Below are 23,406 nucleotides of genomic sequence, written 5' to 3'. Positions count from 1 at the left end.
TATATAGAATATAATCATATCACACTAAAACTCATGGAAAAATTAACATCGTAATGGCCAACGTGCAACGGAATTCCTACTTCGATTTGTGATCTCCTTTTAACTCGATATCTTATGTTCAACAAATCTCTGGTGGACTCCTACAATGAAAAAAAATTTACACGGCAGCAGCTGATAAAAAAATGCGAGAAACTATCAAATATAGAATTTTGTCTAACGAAAACATCCTTTACTCTGCGCGGAATTAAGCAGGTACGCAAAACTTATATATACGCATACTTATCGATTAACGCATTTACGATAATATAATATGGCGAGAATCCTTTCATTCGCGCATACCAATAATAACACGTATTAAACACAATCGTGAAATTCTCCTAACCGTTATTTATAATTTACAAATAAATATAAATAGCATGAACGAAATAAGTTTCATACCACGCATTTTATGGTAATAGTTTATGGAACTCAATTCTTGATATAAAATTAATTTAGCTAAGAATAAGGAAAACGTCTAACAAAAAAAGCTTGAATGATAACGTTAATAGCTTCATCATCGTGCCGACATTACTCGTCGCATATTTCTTTGCTTTGGTATTCCTTTGCACACTGTGCCCTTGCATTTCTGTGAACCGAGTAAACGCTTTTTTAATTTTATTATAATTCTTAATTTCATTAATCCTTATCCTACGTATTTATTATAAAAGTACAAAACATATATTATTGCAGTTATTGTGAAGCATTCTGCGTGTTAGCGATTTATTGATTATGTGCCAAAAGTGTATAAGACTTATCGCCAGAGTCGGTGGATATGAATATTACGAGAATATAGAAAGATATATCTTTTTCTCGATTGCGAATGGAGTGATTCAAAGACTAACTTTGAACGTGAATTATACGTGCCAATTTTTTGACACCTTAGTTTGTTTATGAGTGATTAAATCTTATAACAAACTATTTACCTTATATATACTACTTATCGCAAAAAGTATTTAAGTGCACTACAAGATTTGCTCTTGTGAGCGGCAGCAATGACCATAGTAAGTACATGTAAGTGATATATACATACATGTATAATGATCGAGTATTTTCCCCTTTATCTCATTTATCCAGAAAATATATCCTGTAGATTACCTACTTTAATTACTTTAAAGTTTGCACTTCTACAAAAGACGGAGTTGTTCAATCGGGAAAGCACAATTTCTCGTAGTTCTATTTAGTTGGACAAGCTCGATTTAAAAACATTACCTGAGTGTTTAATTGCACTTCCATATTTAATTATAGTCGTTTTCGAACCACGACGAAGCCGACTATTCGATCGTTATCTTCGATGTAAGCGGTATTCCAATAAGCCATTACTGCCCGTGATCATTTGGACATACCATTACGAACTTTGGTCATTGCGGTCTTACGATTACCTCTACCAGGTGCATTGCCCTTTCAACCTATTTCTGTTAGACAATTTCCAAATCAAGCGTTAATATGCCTGTCATCCGTGGAATGTATGACATGGAAGAGTCGAAAATCGTTGCTGTGTGCGAAAGTCATTGTACAGTAGGATCTTGATTATCCGAACAGTCCGGGGGACGATGCCGTTTGAATAATAGAGGTTATCTAATCTCCTATTCCCACTTCACTAAGTTTTTAAGTTCGGATACGCGAGATTAGCGTTTGGCTAATAGAAGCTCGTATCTTATTCCCGCATTGTCCGGATAACCGACGACAATCCTGAAGCGATTTGGATACACGAGGTTCTACTGTACTTATTTTATGCGAACGGTAAAAAGTAGAAATATATCGCATTTTTATACGTACACATGTTGTACATATTTTATAACATATGTAGCGATGTAAGTGTACAAGAGTAAATGTATATGTATAAATCTATACAATACGTTTGTATAAATGTAAAAATGGTGAGGAGGTAAGTATGTATCTTGGCATATCGCATAAACTGTTAAAATGTAAATTGATAAGAAGATGGCATATTAAGACGCTTGTTAGGATGTACATGCGTGAAACGTTAGTCCTCTCCAGCCTTTATTACATGTAAGAAAAAATAGTACCATCTCCTGCGTAATTTATGCATACATACGTATACATATATTTATATGAGAAACAGTGGTGCACTTAATAATAATCGTGCACCAATGTGAGATTATTGTACACAGTCGCTGATAGTCATTCGATGCCTCCAAAAACAAATGAATCAATTTGACGAAAATAATGATTTCTTAAATAAACTATTAATCTACAGGGTGTCCCAGAATGCACGACTTTCCACTAAAGTGGATAAAATTCTGACTAAAAAGTTCTTCTTCCACTTTTAACGAAATTAGTGGAAGAGGAAGTTTTGACTCAGAATTTCACACTCTCAGAGGAAAGTCGTGCGCTCTGGGATACACTGTATAGAAACTCTGATGTTTAACTCTCTACAACGTCACGTAACATAAAAGTTACACATTCGTGTATGTATATACGTCAACAATCAGTAGTTCCGTGCGTTGTTTCCTATCTTTTAAATTAAAAAGAAATAACAACGACTATCATGAACAAAAAAGGCTACAGTTATAATAAACCCTATCAATATGGCACCCCTTTAATTTCCCGTTCGTGCGTACACGATCCGTAGAAGAATACGAAACAAGATTCTTTTGTCCAGTTGGATCGTGCATTAAGTGCGTGTCTCTTTATATTTGTACGAAATGAACTAACAGCGGAACGAATGTGATTTAGCGTGGACTTGTTTACAGGCACTGTGCTTTTAGGCTAGCGGGCCGAGACGGATTCCTGTGTCGGACTGCGATACTTGGCGCGAATTGGAAGAAAGTTGCTGTGCTTGTTGCCGTGGGGTGAAGGCGGTGTGCTCTCACGGTTGAGGGTCCTCACCTGACAGGGATCGTGCCTCGCCAAGAAATGCTCCAAGGTGTCCCAGCCCCCGCCCACTCTGACCATCATATGTCTCCCCTTCAAAAGCTGTGAACACGTCGGATGCACCGTGGTCATTAGCAACCGGCAGTACGCTTTTTATTCCTTCTATATGCGACAGGTTAAAAATGTAAGCAAGTTTGCTTTGGTTCAAGCAGATCGTCGCTAATCACTATCTGTCTCGATGTTTTATACTTTACGTTGAGTCATTCTAACTCTTAGGTCATTCATAACAAGTAACGAATGAGAATGAAAACAGATATGATAATGTTTTGGAGTAGAATGTAGTAGGGAGTATCAATAAGAATATAATATGTGTGTACCCTGATGAAGACATTTCGTCCAGCGATATGGTACCGTCCTTCACCAACCTTGCGCACTTTCAGCTTGGAACATCTTTCGGAGGGACATTGGCAGAGTCTCTGTACTGCTTCCGTGGCTCTCCTTACCTAAAATCGACAAACAAGCCATGTATCACATAAAAGTTGTTCACGAAATCGTATTTTTATTGCACACAAGCGCATAGACAAACGAAGGGTGATAGTCGCCACGTTGCGTTAGTGAGATAAATCGGGCTAAACGTGTCGCTGAGAAAACCGATATTGAAGAGTCCTCGGAACATCCGCCCGGCGGCATGCAGGAATCCAACACGCGATTCGCGAGCGTGCAAACGCATACGTGAAAAAGCTTAAAGCGACTCGTTCGCTTCTATTGTTCCTTTCTTCCCCCTTCCTCGTGTGCTGTCACTCATGGACGAACGTGATACGATGCGACACACGCGTGTATACGAGCAAATTACACGCTCGTGGCCAATGTTACTTGCAGTTCTTACGTACGAATTAAATTCTTCAGGAGACTCAAAGTGGCAATTTGAAGCTTTGACTGCCAAACACTTACTATATAATTATACGTATTGTGAAGTGAACAAAATAAGGACGAGAAAGAAGGTATTCGAATGCACTACGTATTCGGCGAACAATAGGGAACTTCAAAATTTCATACTTAATTTACGACTAGAAAGTTTTAGAATCCTTACGCAGTTTCAATTTTCCATTCCTACGATTTAGAGTTGTGAATAATTGTTAGTCGAGAAGTTAATATAAGAATGGTGGATAATGTAATACGAATTGTGTATGCATGAATAAAATTGTGAAATTGACGGTGAATTGCGGTTGACATTTATTTGTGAACTTTAAACACCTTACCTTTCGATCTAATTCCGTTATAGGACCTGTATGTTCCGGTGGCTCAGCTGGCGAGGGCAGAGGTGAACTTAATGGCGACGGAACTTCGTCCGGGTCCTCCACACTTCCTCGGGACCACTCATCCTCCGTTGTATCACTAGGCACACCGTCACTACCCGGCGCTGGCCCATTGTCGCTCACCGACCTTCTCATTTCCGGTTCGTGCACTACATCGGTGGCTGGATCCAACCATCTTGTCGCTGTTAACGCAACTTCCGATGCTGAACTGCAAAGTATTGTCACATTTTAATTATAAAAAATAGAAGTGCCTTGTTACAAAAATTTCAGTCCAGAAAAATAAATACCGAATGTAATTTTTTATACAACACGACAAAAAGTGTAATTGTATATCGTTCCTTTCACTTCTAAACTCTTACTATTATAGAATGTAGCACAAAGTTTCTCAATCAAGACAGTAGTAGTTAACAAAATTGCCTTTATCACAATTCAACCGTATTTGCGATTTCACTTGTACTGCAAAGTTTGTACGCTAGGAAACACTCGCCACTCCTACGATATTGCGTTACACTTGAAGTAAATGCGCGCTGCCTTTTCCAGAACATAACTCCTCGCAAGTTCTCTCACTCCGTAGCTGAATCCTTTTTAACACACTTCACATAGTACGTCGTCCTTCTAGTTTCGCGTTCAATTATTTTGTCCGGACACTTTCAAATCAATTTGAAAACCCAACGAACCGAAGAACAATTTCTGCTACACGTTAACGCACTCAAACATAAAAAATGGTAGCAACACGTACCTGCTGTGTTTTATCTTCTCTGCAGGAGGCTTAGGTGTTTCGGTCGGGGACGGTGATTGAAATTGCCAGGAAATCAAGCTGCTATGAGATATACCACTGTCCGAGAGACAGTGAAGATCCCGTTCTTGTTCGGCGGCAATTTCCCTCTCGAGCTGCACGAGTCCCGGTGGCTCAACAGAGTATCTCGACGCTAATCGAGACACTTCCAATAGGCACAATACCACGTTCCGCGGTTGTCCGTGAAGAACTGTAAAATTCGGGACATCACACACAATCGACGTCACACTGGAATATTATAAGGATTCCTCCAGGGAGGGACCGCACACCTACTTAAAAATGCGCCTAACTTTCTATAAAATTTTCCTACACATTGTAAACTATGCTTTCTTATTTTAAATGGATGTATTTATAAAAATGTTTTAATGATATTCTTTACAAAAAATAAAATCGCAAAAAAAAAATACGGATGGATATCATTAATTTACGCTTTCAATCTTTGCTTCAATACAAAACATGATTCGATTTCTACAAGCAACTATTCTATTTACATGAGTCGGTGAACCATTTTTACGCAACCTCGAAGCTCCTCCGCTTCCGTGGTTACGTCATTCGCGCGGGCACGAGAGCACGAATTGTTCTCGCGGCATTCAAACCCGGTCAAGCGCGCGAGAGAAAAGCGGCTCGTTTTCGTAGTTTCCGCTGCGAGACGCGGTTAATTCGCGGCGATTACTCTCGCCTCGCGGTCGCTTTGAATTTGCATAGCTGCACGCAGCTGGCTACGGGATGTAATTGACGGGATTTCGCTTATAATCGGCTCAGATATGCTCGAGATAAAACCGTGACGAGTAAAACGCGCGTAACACCTTAACGACTAGGCGCGCCAATTACCGTTCTATAATAAGAGCGCGATAAATACTGGCAAAAAGCTAATAAAAGGGACGAATTAGAAGAGATTAAGATTGATTGGGTAGAAAGATTTCTTACCGAGATCGTCGCTTTCGAACAGGAGATTTTCGTGTACGCCCAGGCGCCTACAGAATTGGATAAAGTTTTCCATATTGTCCCGAGAAAAGAAGCTGCGACGAGCTGCGGTCTCCCAACAGCGTCCTCGTATCACCGGCAAGGGCTGAAACAGAATTATACAAAACCATTAATTGCAAAAACCTCACACATTCATTATATTATAGATGCAAGATACAAAAGTTAGAAATCCTTAAGGAATTCAATTTAGAGATTACTCACTCCTTTCGCTCTTCCAGCATCGATCGCCATCCTCGCTTTCTCCTGAATAACCCTTGCCAATCGACACACCACCACGCCATTGTCCAGCGCATCAAAGAAACTATCGCCCGTCACTACTTCAGAGTCTAAAACACAAAAATATTTGAAAATAATTTTTTGTCCACATATGGGTCTGTCCATTCTATCAGTAAAATACATCGCCGTAGTGGAAAGCTTAAGGCATAGGGGAAAAGCATGTAAAAGTTAGGCCTCAGATAAATGTGAGCGTAGACGAGAAGTGTGGATCAGCCGCACGCTGTGCAGTTTCGAGTAGCTTAAGTGGCTGGTAGACCTTTTTTAGCGTAGCTCACGATGTTTCTAAATCACGTACAAAATGGCGTGGAAACTACGAAATTGGTAACAAAAAAAAGTCTAACGACTACTCGAAATTGCACAGCGGGCGATTGATCCATACTGCTCGTCTACGTCGTCTATCCTCGCACTTGTCTGGACAACATACCGTCGGGGCCCTCTCAAGCCTCTTTTTACATGTTTTTCTATATACCTTAAATTTCCTACTACAGCACTCGTATTGCGTCGAAAACGCCTCTCGATAACAGATTTTCACCACGCGGCGAAAATTTTTCGGCGTCGCGACGGCCATTACGATCAGTCTGAATAGACCAGTATGTGAACAAATGGTCACTTGAAAGCGATCAAGAGCATCGGTGAAGTGGCGTCATTGTTAGGAACCGTCTCCTTAGATCCCTTCGACGTAAGTCTGATTTAGGGTTGACTCTTGCTTTGTCACGGAATTTTGTCGCTTGCAGGTTCTCAAGATTTTTCAGATGTCGAGAAAAATTTAATTACACATTATAGCTTCGATATAAATATGGACATTCCATACGAGATCTTCGAAACATCATCATAGATCAATGAACCGTAAAACCAAAAATAATGAGGAACGATTCGATGAGGTAGTGTGGATTTGTTTCTCGGAACCGCTCCTTTGCGAAAGATCTCACTTTATTTGACATGATCCGCGAATAGTTGAATGGTAGAAACTCGAGGGAAGGTATGCTCGGTCAAGCGCGAAATGATTTCGTCGAGACGCTCTCACATTACTACAATCCATGCATGACTGCACGAAATTATTTAAATTTCGTTCGCCGGGTACCACGTGGTGTAATGCAGCGTTGCAAACAGGATCAAGGACGGGATTTTTCGAACATTTGCATCTCAGTAGCGATCTTATGAATACATACATACACGATACGCAGACGATGCAAGTACGTATGGAAACGCGGAGAAGAGAGACACACAACCGGCTATCGTTCTCCCACGATGCTGGATAGATCGACGCCCGAGAATCTAAGGAAAACTCAAACAACTGGCTGCGACACGATTTGTGCCACGTACCTATATAGATATAGTCGGGATACGATGGGAAATAGGAACTAGGTTGGGCTGACGGAGCGATAAAGCCTCGTAGATACGGATGGTAATGAGAACCAGCGCCGTGGCTCGTGACTCGACCCGGTAACAATAGGGTTGCACCCGGGGCAGAACCAAGAAAAAAAACTGTTAACGGGCAAGCTTATGGAGTAAAGTCCATCACACGTTCTTCGGCGAACCACACACGTGTGTTCTTTTCGTGACCATGTGTATGTGCACACACAGTTGTGTGTACAAACGACGGATCTGGTTCGCGAATATCGCTCGTATATGGCCTGGAGACACAATGGCAAACGAAACGAACCGGCGTGCTCGTGATAACGACTGCCACTCTTGTAGGATGCCTAACTCTCGCTCGATCTTGCGAAAGATCACGGGCGTGAGCGTATTTAAGTGCGAACCGGGCGACGTCTAAAAACTCGGTCACCCGGAACCTAGACTATGGCTACATATCGCTTTAATTTATATTTGACATTACCAATAATGAGAAGCTCCGGAGAAAGGTTCGAGTATCGAGAGCAAAGTTCGACATATTAACAATTGAATATAGAATTTTTGTATGAACGTTTTAATACAATGGTACGTAGACATTTTTAAGTCAGTACTATTCGACGAACATAACTGAGGGTATCACTTGCACATAAATCATAAGATCAAGGGGGTTAATAATGAATCGATATTCCCACAGCGACCCGTATTTTCTACATATCCTTGATATGCTACCCTTCGATTTAAACTTCGTTTGACCTCTTTAGCTGCAACTCGAGCCTTTTTCAGTACGTATATCCTGTCGATGTCGTCCTTGGCATTGTTCGATCAATGCATTAATTCGAACACGATGCATTACTGCAATAACCAGTTACCATAAAACACGCCGCGTCACGACAGCTTTTATTTCATCACTGCTGGACCCCACACAGCCTGCCCTCGGACCGAAGGAAATGCAGAGAGCGGAGCAAAAATCGATGCAAAAAAGGGTTATACGATCACATTTTTTTACATGGTATTTTTCTATACTTGTATATCCAGTGATGTGCAATCTGCTTTCGCGATTCACTATTTTTCAAATAGTCTACATGCATTCTCTGACATACACAAAATACATTCATCAAGTTTGCCTCTTCCTTTTCTCCGTTGAAACTCCCTTTCATTCAACGTCTTCAAACCATTTCGCGCTTAATTCAAGCATTGTCATTCCGGGATTCTAAGGTCGTAGGTCTAGTTGTTACGATTCACGGCCCGCTAATAGTTCGTGGCCCGTGCCAAACAGCAGACTTATTCGCGAACACAGCATTTACATACATAGATATCCACGATGTTCCGAACCTTCGCACACGCGCAAACGTGTATAGATACGCCCATTATGCGTAATGCGCCTTCAGGTAGTCACCGATGCGATGCAGGGAGAGAAGTGGCACGAAGGAAGAGGGGTGCCTGGCCGACTTCCGGTTGAGTCAGACGGCTCGCTGCAACTGCCGCAGACACAGGGTGTGGGTCGAAAGGTCCCGTCCTTTCGCATCATTCTAATAATCGCGGTATACGCAGAAAATTTGGCGATTCCACGCCTCGTAGAAGACTCGGCGCGTGGGCCGAATACTCGTGAAGTTTTTGCGAGGATTTTAATGAACCTCCGATGATTCACTGACACGTGTTAAACAGTAGATGATTGAATGTTGGTATCTTCGGCCCGGGAAATCGTGTGGGATAGATAGTGTGTTCATTGTTTCGAGGACGTCTTGTTTCGAGTTACTAATAGTATGATAATATGTTTTTTTAAGTTCTAATGAGTTGATGATACTTTATTCATTTTTACGAATTTAGTTTAGCAGCAGATATATGTATGTATAATTTAGATTAGTGATTGGTATATTCTGTTAGGTAAATTAAATTCGTTCATAGCTCGTAATAGAAAATACGAATCTTCCTCTACTGCTACGCGTCAAACAACATCGTCAATCTTTCATGTCTCACGACGTATCCTTGAAGGACCAAATAGAGAATCATTTTCAAGATTTAGATATTCGGAATTTACTTGAACAAATCACTATACTGAATTCCACTGCGTCGACTGAATACTGAATCCAACTATAAATAGAATATAGCATATTTTATACGGAATATTCATCATATTTCTGCGGAATTGATTATTCTTTTTTCGGTGATTACAGACGAAGTACAATTTTGAAAATACAAACAAAATTGCAAACATCGCTAAAGCCGAATTATAATCGAAACCGCGTTCGTTTATTTTCCGCGAGAAACGCTAATTGGAACGACGTCGATGTTCGTGGACACTTTCGTAATAATTCAGTTCAAATACCAAAATCACCGGGTCCGCGGTTATTTTTCTCCGTTGCAACCCCGCGTGTCGCTCACCCTCGCGCATTAAATTCCCCCTCGATTGAATACAGACAAGAGAGCTGACCGTCATGCTGCATTTCGAGCGAGGTCTCCTCCTCCGTTTGCCCGCCGCGGCGTGGGTGTGTGTTTGCACGCTTCAATCAGTTCAATCGTGTACGTACGTGTACCACGCCGCAACGAGAATAGTATGCAACTATACGGCAGGCAGAGGTACCCACACACGGTTCTAAAGGCTGCCGACCTATCTGGACGACCGTAGCTTTAAAACTCCGACCTGAGAGGCAGAGCAATGTGATATGTACTGTGACACGATATAAATAGCCATAGTTAAAAAGCCATCTCATCGAACGTTCATATAGACGACTATGGAATTATGCAGTATGTATGGAAGCATTCTTTTCTTAAAATATTGAAATCAAATTCTTGCCAACATGTGTGGCACAGTTTGTAAATAATTTGTAATCGCAGTCAGAGAGAACACTACGAGTTATTTCGCGTACTACATAGTCGTTTTTCTGTGAAAGACCACTCGTGTCGTAATCCTACATGGTGGTCCAGATCTTGCGGCTCAATTCTTCGAGGTCGCATGAAACCCGAATACATGGCAAACAAGTTACAAACGTTCGGATACAACACTTGGCTTGACATCAATAAAAACAACACCGATTGTCGAATTAAGAATTGAGTCGCGACTTATTCTATCTCTAGTCGATTCCTTTAGGAGGATCTACCTGTATTACTTTAACGCAAGCGAGCGAAGAAACTCAAAATGAATAATCATCTTAAATAAAGCTTGATTAAAAATAAAGTCAATTTGAAACAATAAAACATAAAAATATAAGGGATGAGAAATATAAATTTACGTTATTTACTTGAAAGAACAGTATGACTTCAGAATACTTTACGCTACGTACGATACATTGGTTCTATTTTGCGCGTCGACTCGTATTGGCACCGTATTAGGAAAGTAGTAACTCGGAAAGGCAGTCATACCAGTATCCAAGATTGAAGACTGTCAACTTATAAGAGAAGAGGAATATCTACTACCAAGACGAGAATTGTGCTTTTCATTAATTTCTTCATTTTGGAACTTGAATATTAAATTCAACGAGTAAACATGACAGAGTTTCGGGAGTCTTAAATTGTAAAAGAAGCAATAAAGAAATTGACAGTTCGAAATGAGAAGTAGGTAAAACTACTGACGATCGAAGATTTATGTCAGTTGAACTCGGTCTTGCTTTGTCGAGCGGAACTAGAAAAAAAATTGAAGGTTCTTTTCCAGCGGTAGTTAGCTGTTCCTCGATTCTGAGAACGGGCGTTTCCTAATCTTCGCAAGTAAGTTAACGGAGGAAACTTTCGCCTAATTTGAAATTCGTCATGTTATCGCGGTACTGATCTCACGAACTGTTCGTCGATAGTTAATTCATGCGGTAGTTAGGTATATCAAACCAGACGGAGACTCCATCGATTCTGCGATTTTCTGAGCATTTTAAGTTATTATTGTTGAGAATAATTCTCTATTGGATGTAATAAATATACAGTAAATTGATATGATATCAATTATCAATTCTTATATCATTCGAATGCTCAAGGATTTTAATGAACATAACATATGCGAATTTATATTTTTCTAAAAGATTCTCATTTTTCTTAGACAAATGATTCTCCAATGAATCCATTACTATTAACTAATGCAGATTTGACAGACTCACAGAGCAGTAAATCGATATTCCGTTTTTTTAATTGAAATATATAAGCTTTAGGCCACAAAATATCTGAGCAATTATCTTCTCAAGAAACACGAGTGCTGCTTTTGCGCAGCGTTACGTTACGTTAGAACTACGATGAAACGAAGGACCAAATGTTACGAATATCCTTCTGCACGTCGCGCCAGATGCCTTAAGAACCTTTCGTGCGTGAACCATGTGTGCAAGTAGGTACATATGTGTACACACAATATACGCATGCCAAGTCCTATGGTGCTGTATCCCTTTAAGGCAAACCTACATCGTGAAGGAGACACGCTCACTATTCGCGAAAAAAAAAAGGCAACCGAGTGCATGCGCGGAACTTCAACCTTTGATACATCATGCTCGTTACACTTCGTAACTTCATTAGAAAAAATGTGGAAGTAAAAATTAATTCGTCAGCAAGAAAACAGCTTAGTTGTTAACATATACGTGACATTAAAAGATTTGAAAATAGATTTACAGTTAACAAGAAAAGGAATGAAGTTAATTTAAAAAACAATTTATCCGAAACACAATTAATTCTATTTTATCGTATTGCATCTATATCTTATACATATTAAAGTAACTAACCCTTCTATCCATATACCATTCATCCATAACGCTACCTTCTGATTCTATATTTCTTCACAAATAGCAGAATGCCATGTCACAAACATATTACGTTATTATGATCGTTGCACGATATCTGCCAGTTACCAATGAGCAGACGAGCTTAAACTCATAAAAGCCCCTTACCGTTGCCTTACTTCCACCCCTGTAATGCTCCTGGTACAAAATCAGACAGCTACTCACTCAACGTTTTATTGATCCAATCGGCGAGGTCCTCCTGCAGCGGCAGCAACTGTCTGCTCTGGGCCGAGTGCAGACGCTCGTGATAAAATTCGGCGTACTCTTCCTCTTCCGGCGAGGGTCTAGGCACGTCGGCGCGATTGAACACAGTGACTGAGGATGGTCCCCAGCTGCTCCGATAACGCGTGTGCTGCGAAGACGGGAATCGATTGGCGTACGACATCCTGAGGCAGAAAGGGCCGAGGAGCGTCCCGATGGCCTGCACCGGAGGACCCCCTTTTCACGCTTTTCCAGACCCTTTGATTTCCCTTCTTTTTCTCCTCCAGCCGCAGCTTCCCTTTTAATTCCACGCCGATTCTCTTCTCGATTACTGAAAAGGCCCGAGGAGGTCGGCCGGTGCGGCACGTTTGTCGATTACGCGAGCCTGAAAGACAAAAACCGTCTCTGGTGACTCTGGTCTTATCGTGCCCCTTAATGTGGCTACTCTCGCTTAATCGCACCGATCCGCTCGCGATCGACACAATCCCTCCTTGACCAAACGAGGCAAGATAGAGTATATTAGTAGATTGTCACACAAAACTTTGCATATACGAAATTTTGCATATAGTACATATGTATGCTTTGAATTTGGCTTTTTTGCTAAACATTTTTATTTTGTTGTACACGTGAATTAAATTACAATAAAACATTTTGTTCCGTGATATATGATGAAACATGGGATACAAGTGTGGGATGCAATTAAACTTTTATGTGATATTATACGTACTGCGGTTGGTTGGATCAAAATGATATGGGACGATGCCGGAAGATGCGAGCCCGCACCATAAACGAGAGAGGAGATGAAGAGGCCACTGCCGACCGAAAGACGTTCTACGCGATGACTGACAGCGCAGGGAAACAAGCCTCGAGAGTGCGTTTTCGGGAATGAATAGGTTTTATGTTACACGGCGCTGTTTATGGGATCCAGGCCGACAATGTTTCATAATAACCTTGAGAGGGATGAGACTGCAGCTTCTCAACTTAAGAGCGTTGGATGCTCTAGGTTCGTTAGATGGTATTTGGTACGATACCGTTCGATGATGCTGCATGTTCAGGCACACAGCACGTGTGCATTCTATTTATTTATTTTTTAAATTTGATTTGATAGTATATTTCTTAAAAAATTGATGTATTTACGTGTTAGATGAAAATGGTTGTCTAACATTAGATCGGTTTATCTTATAATGTCGAGAACTTTGACGATGATTATCAGCGAGTTTAAAAGATGACACCACGATATGACTTTAACTCTCTTAAATATGTATTTAGCCGTGAAGGCGATACAAAAATAGTTGCTCGTCACCGATGGTTCGCGATCGGAAGAATCGTCGTAAATTTTCATAATGCTTGCACACGCCGCGCAATGTCTACAAACGCCTCTGTATTTAAACGACATTCGACGCAGCCATTAGCATTCATCGACAGCCCTCGGGAACGGTAAACGACTCACGATTTTGCTGAATCCATTGCTAGACTCGGAACGATCGATCGGAGGAAATGAAAGACATAGGAGAAAAGTTGGAAAAAAGGAAAATTATATCTTCCATAAATCCCTCCAACCACGCTTTGTCGTGGAGAACGCTATCGCCTTCGGGTGACACAAATTCATCAGCGAACGCGATCTGATGCAAGTAAGTACGTAATGTAACAGCGCAGTGGTACGGATCGATGAAATGAAAATCCGGATCACAGTCTCGTGTTCGACGAGCAAACCTACGTGCGTCCTTCGAGATCAATCTATTAAACTGCTGCCACTGATTCTGCGTGCAAAATACGTAATGCAATCTGTTGTAAACAGATAACCATTGAACCGCATCTCATATTTTCCTTATTGTTTTTTTTTAATTTCTTTTCCGTGGAAACGTGATTTATCGACGCAATTGAGGACGGATGTTATTTCCTACAAGAATACAAATTTCAAACAATCTCGTTAAAGGATATTACGCATTTTAATAATTAAATCAATAGAGACAAGCATAGATTAAATTTAAGTAGGTATGCAATTTATAATTGGGGGATTAACAGTTTGCTGACAGAAGTAATCGCAACATCGAATTGTACTTTACGTCGGTTGTAAATCGTAGATTACCCAATTTGGGTGAGCTTGATAAATCGATAATAAGACATCAATTGTCAATTACTCGAATACTTAATTAAAAAATGTTTTAAAATTAAAATATCCGAAATAACAACCAGATGATTGATGTCATACTTCACGTACAAGCGGAAAGGAACATTCTTGAATAGTTATTTTTCTTCATGGTTAATAGTGGCATGTGGGCGAGGAGTATCACCTCGAGCTGCGTAATTGAGTTCTCCGTAAATCAAGTAGCCGGTGATCGATTAAATCTGCGACAGCTGACCAATTAATAGCGTTTTCGCGTTATCGTAACAAATGGAGCAGAGAAGCGAGCATGTCGGCACCAAGGTAAAACGCCGATGCAACCGAAGCGAACCGAGATAACGAGTTTGCTCTGTTTGCCTTCGAACAGGTAAGTATGTCTCAACTACACAGACTTCCGTCCCATTAGGTACCGGTTTTGTACCTTCAGGAAATTATTAATGTACTTAAGAGAAATTGGAAATCGGAAATCCGTCCTTTTGCATTTTATAACTGGGACAAGCGTGACGCAAATACGTATGAATGAAAGCCAAACGATTAAGTGGTCTGTTAAAAAATATTGTAAAAACTATGAAACGCTCTCTACGTTCGTCCAACCTTTTCTACTGCCTCGAGTGACTTCAATGCTTCAAACATCATACCCACGGTTTCTTCGAAGCAATACAATTCACCATCTCTTTCACGTTCTTCGATTGCCGTGAGACAAGAGCTCAATTTCATACAGGATCACAATATCCGTGATATAATTCTGTGGCACCCACGTTACACGGAGACACCCGTAAAGGAAAAACCATAAAACTGATCTAAGGTCCACGAAACGTTTTGATTGCCCGGTGCTATTCGTTTCCACGACATGGTTGATCAATTTAAATGCGGCATACGTGATCCTCGCCCACAGAATAACACAAGCTGCCCGATTCGCAGCAACGTGTATTTATTTACGATCTCCGATAATCGCGGTTTTCAAGTTGAGCCAATTGAACAGCGTCGCGAACGCGGCACCCACGCGACTGCTAAATTATGCCGATTTTAATTAAGCCTCCGGGCGCGAATGATGACGTCGCGTCGTGTGAAACCGCGGTGAATTGGAAACTCGGGCCTGCCGCGCCTAGGTATTTCTAAAACGGATGTAAACACCACATCACCACATCGAAAGGGAAGATTGTGCTAATCGAGCGTTTCTTAAGCCCAATCGTATGAGAAAAACAATTTTATAGCGTCATGTGTTCTTTTTAATCCTCGCCTTGCAAATTCCATAAAACTTATTAAGGTATCAGTTAAAACAGTGCTCTCGAATGCTGTATTGTGAGTCAAGTTCGTTTGACGGAATAGAATGCGAACTACAGTCGCTTACAAGCAAAGTAGAAAAATTGCAGCGCGAGACTTACTCATGAGAAATGAGAAACTAGACCGAATTCGTTTTACTCTCTCTCTCTCTCTCTACTTTCTTATCTTACACAGACATTTGATATCGTGATCAGAAAATACTATTTCGATTCGTCGGCAAATTAACAGGAATCGCGCTATAGAAATATTATATTTGCTTGCTTTGCGCTGCGTAACCAAAATTGATGTATATACGTACACTACAATGAAAGTCCCCCATATATGGATGAGGTCATTATTAAACAAATTCTGATATAATATTACAGTTTTAGCACCCGGCTCTGCGCAAACCTGCTCGTTATTCAATCAAGAAAACCGCATCAAAGTCCTTGCACACGGAGAGCAACGACCGGTTAACAATCGTATTCGCGGCTTGGATAATCGCTGAATTGGATCGTGGATCGGTCGTTGGGCTTCCCGGACGCTTCCCAGAAAACTCGGCTGCTCATTCAACCGGCGAAAATGCACGGTATCTTATACAATACTTACACGTATGATAGTATGCACCGACAGACTCATCCACGTCGCGTCATGCAGACGACCGACCGTTGTGCGCCGGTGTGACCGTCTGGTTTGTAGTATTATGCGTGGGCGATCAGTCGCTGTATCGTACCACGTGTGTAGCACACTGACACTGCTAGACAATTCTGCGCCATTTAACTCCCCGCCGGCGTGGCGGGAGTGTTCTTCATCGTCACGTAAACGGATACGACGTCTGCTCGCGATTCATACTACATATATCACAGGTGTTAACTTTCTGGGAATCTGATAAAATAATACGGAAGTTGCCAAATGTCAACCGATTCTTATATTGGAACGCCATGTATATTGTGAGATAGGAAAAACTATAAAAGTGTTCAAAATCGTCGTTCGAAGTACGCAATTTTAATACTTTTTCGGTCAGTCACGAGATTCGCTTTACGTACGACTGAGAATTATGTATGTATTAGTAATGATAGCATGTGGAAAATTGAAACAAGAACGAATTAAATGTTAATGATTATATGAATGTGAATTCATTTTAAGTTGAGCACTACTGCTGTTTATGAACGTCCTCAAGAATCTCAGATGATTAACCAAATATTCTAACTTAACTATTAATTTTGCACAAGTTTACCATAAGCAGAAAAGAGTAGGATCAAGATAGGGTGCACTTGGTTTGATATTTACATTCGCGTGGCTTGTCGCCTGATCGCGTAATTCTCCGACATATGGGTGGCGGATTACGTGGGAAGATACTGTCGTCGACTGATCCGTAAAAGGTACCGACAAAGTCGCGTGTCCAGGGTTCCTGGATGAAACATGATGAAAGCGATACGGCCAGATCCGCCGGAAGCACGCTGCTTCGTCTTCTGTTGTTCTCTGTCCAGAAAATTTGCGACCAAGTCAGGAGATAGTTTGCGGATTGTGAGAATTCAGAGCAGAATAAAAGTAATGTATTCTATATAAGCACATGTGCTATGTACAAATGGCTCAACAGATTCCGAACTTGCTTCGCATACAAACATAAGAAATGTTACACGTTCTCTCTTTCTCTCTCTCTCTCTCTATCTCTAATGCTCTCCATGTGGAGCTACATTGGTATTTTCTGTGTGCGTACGAAATGGGTCCGGAATTCTTTCAGTCACCCGTACGTGGTTACGGAACGAACTTACTGTTGAAAGTGTTGAAACACAGTTCAGATTTGCAACTGTGACCTAAAGTATTGTGTTTAGAATTGATCAACTAGACAATTAGAGAAGCTTATTGGGGGTGGTCAACGGTCTGTGACATAAGCAGAGCAGAAGTATCTTAAAACGAAGTTTACTAGTTACACAGTTAGAATATCCTTATTTTCTTCCATCCCTTTTGGACTTCAACATCGAAGTACATTAAGTACACATTTCTCGACATGAAGTCTTTATCTTCGTATTATCGTGAAATTAAAAAGAAATTAACTTTATATTCTTATTGCGGTTCGTCGAAATTATTATTTACAATTTTGTATAAAAATTAATGTGCTACTGTTACGATTATGGTTATTAAATATTTAATACATATACGTTCCTCAAAGTTTCCGTCGGCAGAAATAAAACCTTTGGCAAAATTCGCACCATTGTCTGTTTCATACTTCCTCATTAGGAAAAGCCACACTTTTTAAGAATTAGACGCTCATTCTAATTAAGGGTTTTCCTTCTGCAGGAGGGTGGTGAAAAGATGCTTTTGAAATTAGCACGATGAACGTTGAATGCAACGGGCGAACTGGACCGCGTCAGCGAAACATTTCCTCACTGAAAATGCGACTTCGTGCGAACTTTCGTACAAGAAAATATTTGCAATTATACAGGCTTACGAACGATTCAAAGTGAATAAAAAATAATCTGTTTAAGACAACACAAGTAAACGTAGAATACGCATTTGAGAAATGGAGATGAACTAAAGTCATAAAGCATAACGTTAATTTAACGTCTGCTTATAAAAATCTTCTTTTCCATCATTTAAGTGTTTCATAAGCAGTTAAATCCATAAATGGGAGATTTGATGAGTCTGAGATTTATTAAGAAGCTACTAACCTACATTTTATAATTTTCAATTAATTAAACTCGGAAATATGTGATTCTTCTAAGCAATTATATTCCTGTTTCTACAATCATTACTTATTACCCTTCTTATGGTATTATTGATATATTGGATGCACTTTTGCACGATTATATTGAATGCGATTTGACCGGACGATGAAATTAATTCATCGGGCGGTCGGCATCGGTTTCCGATCGAGTTCGATTTCAAGAGCATAGAAAGCCGAGCACCCGCGTCGATGATGCTCCAGAACACGTACGCGGTGCACTTTTTATTTCAATGTCAGTCAATGAGAAAAGAGATCGAAGGAATCCATGCGGGTAGGTACAAGCGCCGCGGCCGCGGGCCTAATTAAATCGCATAAACAGAGCGTGCCTGTCCAATTACCGTTCCTCGACGGCCATACGTTTTCTGCGTGGTTTGAGGACCACGTATCTTCTTCAGTGTTTCACGTGCGGAAGTATTGGATGAAAAATGAAGGGAAAATGAGGATACACTCTTTGCCAGGCATAAGCTAATAAAGCAACATGGTCAAGCCCTTTGATACCCGTCTGTTAACGACCTCGACAAAGGCCAAAGAAAATATAGATGGTAGAAAATTATGGTTTGTAACAACGTGAGCGGCTAGTCGATTAAAGCCTTTTAACTCATTCGATCGTAAATACTTTCATCATTGTCTTGTTGATAGAACGCCATATAATGTTCTGAAACACGTTCTCGATGGCGATAATTATTTACTACTTTATAAATACCTATACTTATTGAAAAGGAAAAATGATACAAGTTTTTAATTTGCATAATTTCACAGAAGTTAATCTGTTTCGGGAAGAAGCGTTTTATTTACATTGTTAATTAAAAATCTACTACATTTTGCAATGGACAATAAATAAATTGATATTCCACTTAACTAGTATTTATATAGGCGCTAGTTATGACTGAAAGAGACCCGACAAAAAGTAATTCTAAAACGCGGTAATGCTCCGTTAGCGGTAATAAGATTGAAGTAATAAGTAACAGTTTTGGAGCGTGACCGTCGTAAACGTGTGTAGGCGTATACGTGTGATGCGCTAAACATGTTCCACTAATCGGGAAGCTAGCGCACGAAGAATTCTTAAGATTTTCGAATTCTCGATCCTCTTACAATTTAAAATAATTTCAAAAAAACTTGTGTTTAGGTTTCAGACTATCGACGATGAACATGTAATTGAAATGAATCATCCTAAGTCACAATTGTATGCATAACCAATGCAACTTGAGAATGAATGGCTTTCGAAAGATACAGAGAGAAAGAAAGAGAGAAGAGAGAGAAAGGTAACTAACGAGATGAATCGACAAAAATTTTCGAAACATTGTCACTACAACTCACCATGTTCTTCATCATCCATATTGTTATATTAGTGATCCGTATATTTTAAAAACATTGCAAATTATAACAGAGAAAGTTGTATGGAGACTCTAAAGTTTTTTTTATACAATAAAAGATAAAGATACGACCCCGTTTATCAAGTTTAATACCTATTATTAAATAAATGGCAGTGAGAATAATCTTCATCCACCTGGTAATTTTGCACCAGTTCTTAACTTTATTACTCGCCGTTCACATTTGGGTCATTAAACCGTGTAAATCCTGCAACTTATCATTAAACCTAATAGATCTGACAATTATGTAAGTATCTCGTACCTCAATATTTCCATACTTCTTAAGCTTCGATTAACACTACGCAATTATTTTATCATTAAGCAATTTACTTCGATTAGTTGCCACTGTGCAACTCCTGCACCTGCTTCACGTCTTTATACTTCAACCGCATTTTTTCAACATACACATTACGTAAAAAGATTTATTGATAGCGATTGTTGAATCTGAGTAACAATTAAAGATCGCCGAACGTTTTTCCCAACTATTTGTTAGAGGCGAGCGTGAAACGTGTTTAAGACAACCTCAGTTACAGAATAAGATGAAGTTTGTGCACTTGTTACACCGCGTGCTCGCCTATGGCACGTAATGAGGCTCGCGGAGGCAGGCCGTTGTCCGACGCCTTAGAAATTCTTTAATGACTTTATGTCACACCGTGCACACAAGAAAACACCGTTTAAAAGCTGTGTTTCGGCGCCGCGACAAAACGCGTAATCCTCGAAAATAAATGACCGATATACCAAATATTTGTATCCTGAACATCAATAATGCGAGACTAAAAATGAATGTCACTCCCGAATTATATTGATCCCGTATACGTAAGTATATCGATCCAGTTTAACTACCTGATATTATTAAAAATATCACACGCAGACGAATATAAACGTAAGAAGCAAAAGTTGATAAATTTTTGCTCTATTATGCTTTAAAGTCTAAATATAATATTTAACAATCTTGTGACTGTCAGATCGTAGAAAGAACGATAATAAGCAGCAAGAGAATGACAATTAGTATCAATCAATGCGTGTTCTCCAATGAAGAGGGGTAAACACTTGTCGACAATGAGTGCTAATAAAGTATGTGCGAGGCTTCAACTTAAATAATGGATAGGCACGTGGGGACGAGATTACAGTTTCTGTTCTCGTACGACCACCGTCAGACGTACATAAGTAAATACAAAATAGTAGAAGTTACATAAACTACCAGAAGCATAAATGACATTAATTACAAGTACTAGCGTTAATTAAAATTCACAAATGGACTGTGTGGGGTATCGTACTTCGTCCTCATTAATCCCTTTCAACTTCACTCAATTCGTCTCAATTGCACTTAATTCGCGTATAACATTTTATCGCTCAAATAAAGGATTGCCAATAAGTATAACTTTTACTCAACGATGTCACTTTATCGTTGCGCTAGATATTTAGTGTTGTCCGACTGTTGTTCGACTAATTGTTACTCGTAGCTCAGAAGCGAACTATCGATCGTGTCAAGACGGGAACCTCGTGGACCCCTTATTACATTTCGTCCATGTCGACTTATTCTTGGAGCAAGCGGTATGAAACATCAATTCAACGCCAACCATGATCAGACGACAGGAAGACGAAAGTAATGTAAGAACACGGTCAATAACAGCTCAATAACGTTCTCCAATTACCTCCTGGTTTCTCCCTATTCTTACGAGTCTTTCCCAGAAATAAGGGTAAACTGAAGTGATATTTCGATAACCATCGTTCGTATTAACGGGTCTAAATATTTAGGAAAGTACTTGGACGAATACAAACACGTATATATGATTTGGGAAAATATTTTCTTACCTGTCGGATCACCGTGAACATCGCTCGTATTTTGTTTTCTTTCTTGTGCCAAAATTTCAACCACGTTGTCGCACAGATTCACTGAGGATCAGTGTCAATGGGAATTGCGAAGGCACCTGACATTCCGAGCGGAACACACAACGAAAATGAAGAGAGACGCGTACCCGTCGATCATCCGATCGCGACTGCAGCCCTTCGGTGCCGGTGCCGGTGCCGGTGGCCAAGAGAAAGAGCGAGGGAGGGAAGCGGAGCGGCAGCGAGAAAGCGAGACGAACGAATGCGAAAAAAAGGGGAGCGAGAAAGAGAAGGTGTTATCGAGAAGAACGAGCCTCCCGCTATTTCTCCAAGCCGGCCACGCTCCAAACTCACGACGACCACCACTATTCTGTATACCTCGCGTACGTATCGGCGCAGCCTATGTGAGTACGTATACTGAGTATACTCAATGCCACGCAAGACGCGACTTCAATGGAGACCAGCTCCAGTTTCTCATGCTACGACTACAACTATAACTCGAATCGAGCAGGGCAAGGGATGTTCTCACGTAAATCTCGCAAGCAAGGTGCACTTGCGTGAAAGATTCCGCTACAAGGGACGATAACTTTTCTCCAGAGGATGTCTTTTGCTGTTGTTTCTTTTTGGTTTCTGCGGTCCTTACGACTCGATTCAACTTTCTTTTGTCCGTCAATCAGCAGCAGACGCCACGTGCAAACCGGCTCGGCAACCACGTACTGTAAATACACACAGAATTGTGCATGCGTGCGAAAGCGGCGACGAGGGACGCATGCGTGCGATCCCCGAGTGAGTACGTCGGCCAAACACCCCCTTTGGTCCGTGTCGGTGCTCTTCAACTCCTACCTCCCCCTCCACGTCATTCAGCCCCGCGCGCATTCACAGAGGAAATCCCCTCGACTACGAGGATCGCCTCCCGGCGAACCCCTTAATCAATACTCGCTGTTCTCTGCCGGCCAGGAGTACACTATCCTTCGGATCCTCCTCCCTGGACCAGCTTTTTGGCAACGTCATACACATTTAATAGTTGACGCGTGTCTTGTGCACGAAGAAATTTCATTTTTCGTGTCGTTTGACTTGTTCGCACATTCTCTCTTGAGAATTTGTCTGTTTCACTTAACGCGTGAGGATGAAAATATTGAAATCTGAATTCAATTATTTAGTGCAATGTTTTGCAGTGTTTTGCTTTAGTTATTTAAATTAAACTGTACATACGAAGTGCCCATGTTAGAATTGAAAGAACAGATCAATACGTAAAACTAGATTTCAGCAACACAGGACTATGAAATTCTTGAAATCTGAAACGATGAAAATATTCCCAACTAAATTTTATAAGTGTTTCATGATTAATCAATTAACATTTACAACCCGAATGGCATCAATAAAACCAATGCCACAGGAGACGTGTAGAACAATTACAATTAAAGAGAAACGCAATGTGGATCGAGAGGGTGTGATTGCTCCCGGAGGATTACCATCACGAACCTGCGAATTATTTTATTAGCCACATTGCTTGGCGGAAGAAACCTCTTTTCATTCAGCATATAC

The 23,406-nt window shown here is 40.5% G+C and overlaps 1 protein-coding gene across 6 annotated transcripts; it reads right to left on the bottom strand.

Annotated features, from left to right (window-relative positions):
• Nucleotides 1-6: 6 nt before the first annotated feature.
• LOC108632492 (growth arrest-specific protein 2) lies at nucleotides 7-22,226 on the bottom strand. 6 transcript variants are annotated; one of them, XM_026819699.1, is made up of 9 exons: nucleotides 21,847-22,226; nucleotides 12,510-12,930; nucleotides 6,172-6,296; nucleotides 5,914-6,055; nucleotides 4,930-5,176; nucleotides 4,134-4,398; nucleotides 3,252-3,377; nucleotides 2,890-2,976; nucleotides 7-625 (listed from the first exon to the last, which is right to left on the bottom strand). In XM_026819699.1, exons 2-9 carry the CDS (start codon nucleotides 12,727-12,729, stop codon nucleotides 554-556), a joined length of 1,284 nt encoding a protein of 427 aa, XP_026675500.1. In that variant the 5' UTR covers nucleotides 12,730-12,930; nucleotides 21,847-22,226; the 3' UTR covers nucleotides 7-553. The 6 variants fall into 6 exon arrangements, with proteins under 6 accessions (XP_026675500.1, XP_017892625.1, XP_026675489.1 ...); XM_018037136.2 differs by having other exon boundaries at nucleotides 7-2,976; nucleotides 21,847-22,216; XM_026819688.1 differs by lacking the exon at nucleotides 21,847-22,226 and adding an exon at nucleotides 17,224-17,489 and having other exon boundaries at nucleotides 7-2,976.
• Nucleotides 22,227-23,406: the final 1,180 nt, after the last annotated feature.

This window comes from Ceratina calcarata, unplaced genomic scaffold (genome assembly GCF_001652005.2).
Source record: "Ceratina calcarata isolate Rehan_Ccalc_2016 unplaced genomic scaffold, ASM165200v1 scaffold107, whole genome shotgun sequence".
Taxonomy (NCBI): Eukaryota; Metazoa; Arthropoda; class Insecta; order Hymenoptera; family Apidae; genus Ceratina; species Ceratina calcarata.
The sequence above is the reverse complement of the archived record's forward strand: the minus strand, read 5'-3'. Positions and strand labels throughout refer to the sequence as shown.

Excerpts from the sequence above, each read along its gene's own strand:
- LOC108632492 (XM_018037136.2), bottom strand. The coding sequence starts at position 12,729 with ATGTCGTACGCCAATCGATTCCCGTCTTCGCAGCACACGCGTTATCGG. Across the intron at positions 5,177-5,913 it reads GTTCGAAAGCGACGATCTCG|TTCTTCACGGACAACCGCGG; the intron begins GTAAGAAATCTT and ends CGAATTTTACAG. Across the intron at positions 4,399-4,929 it reads GAGAAGATAAAACACAGCAG|TTCAGCATCGGAAGTTGCGT; the intron begins GTACGTGTTGCT and ends AATACTTTGCAG.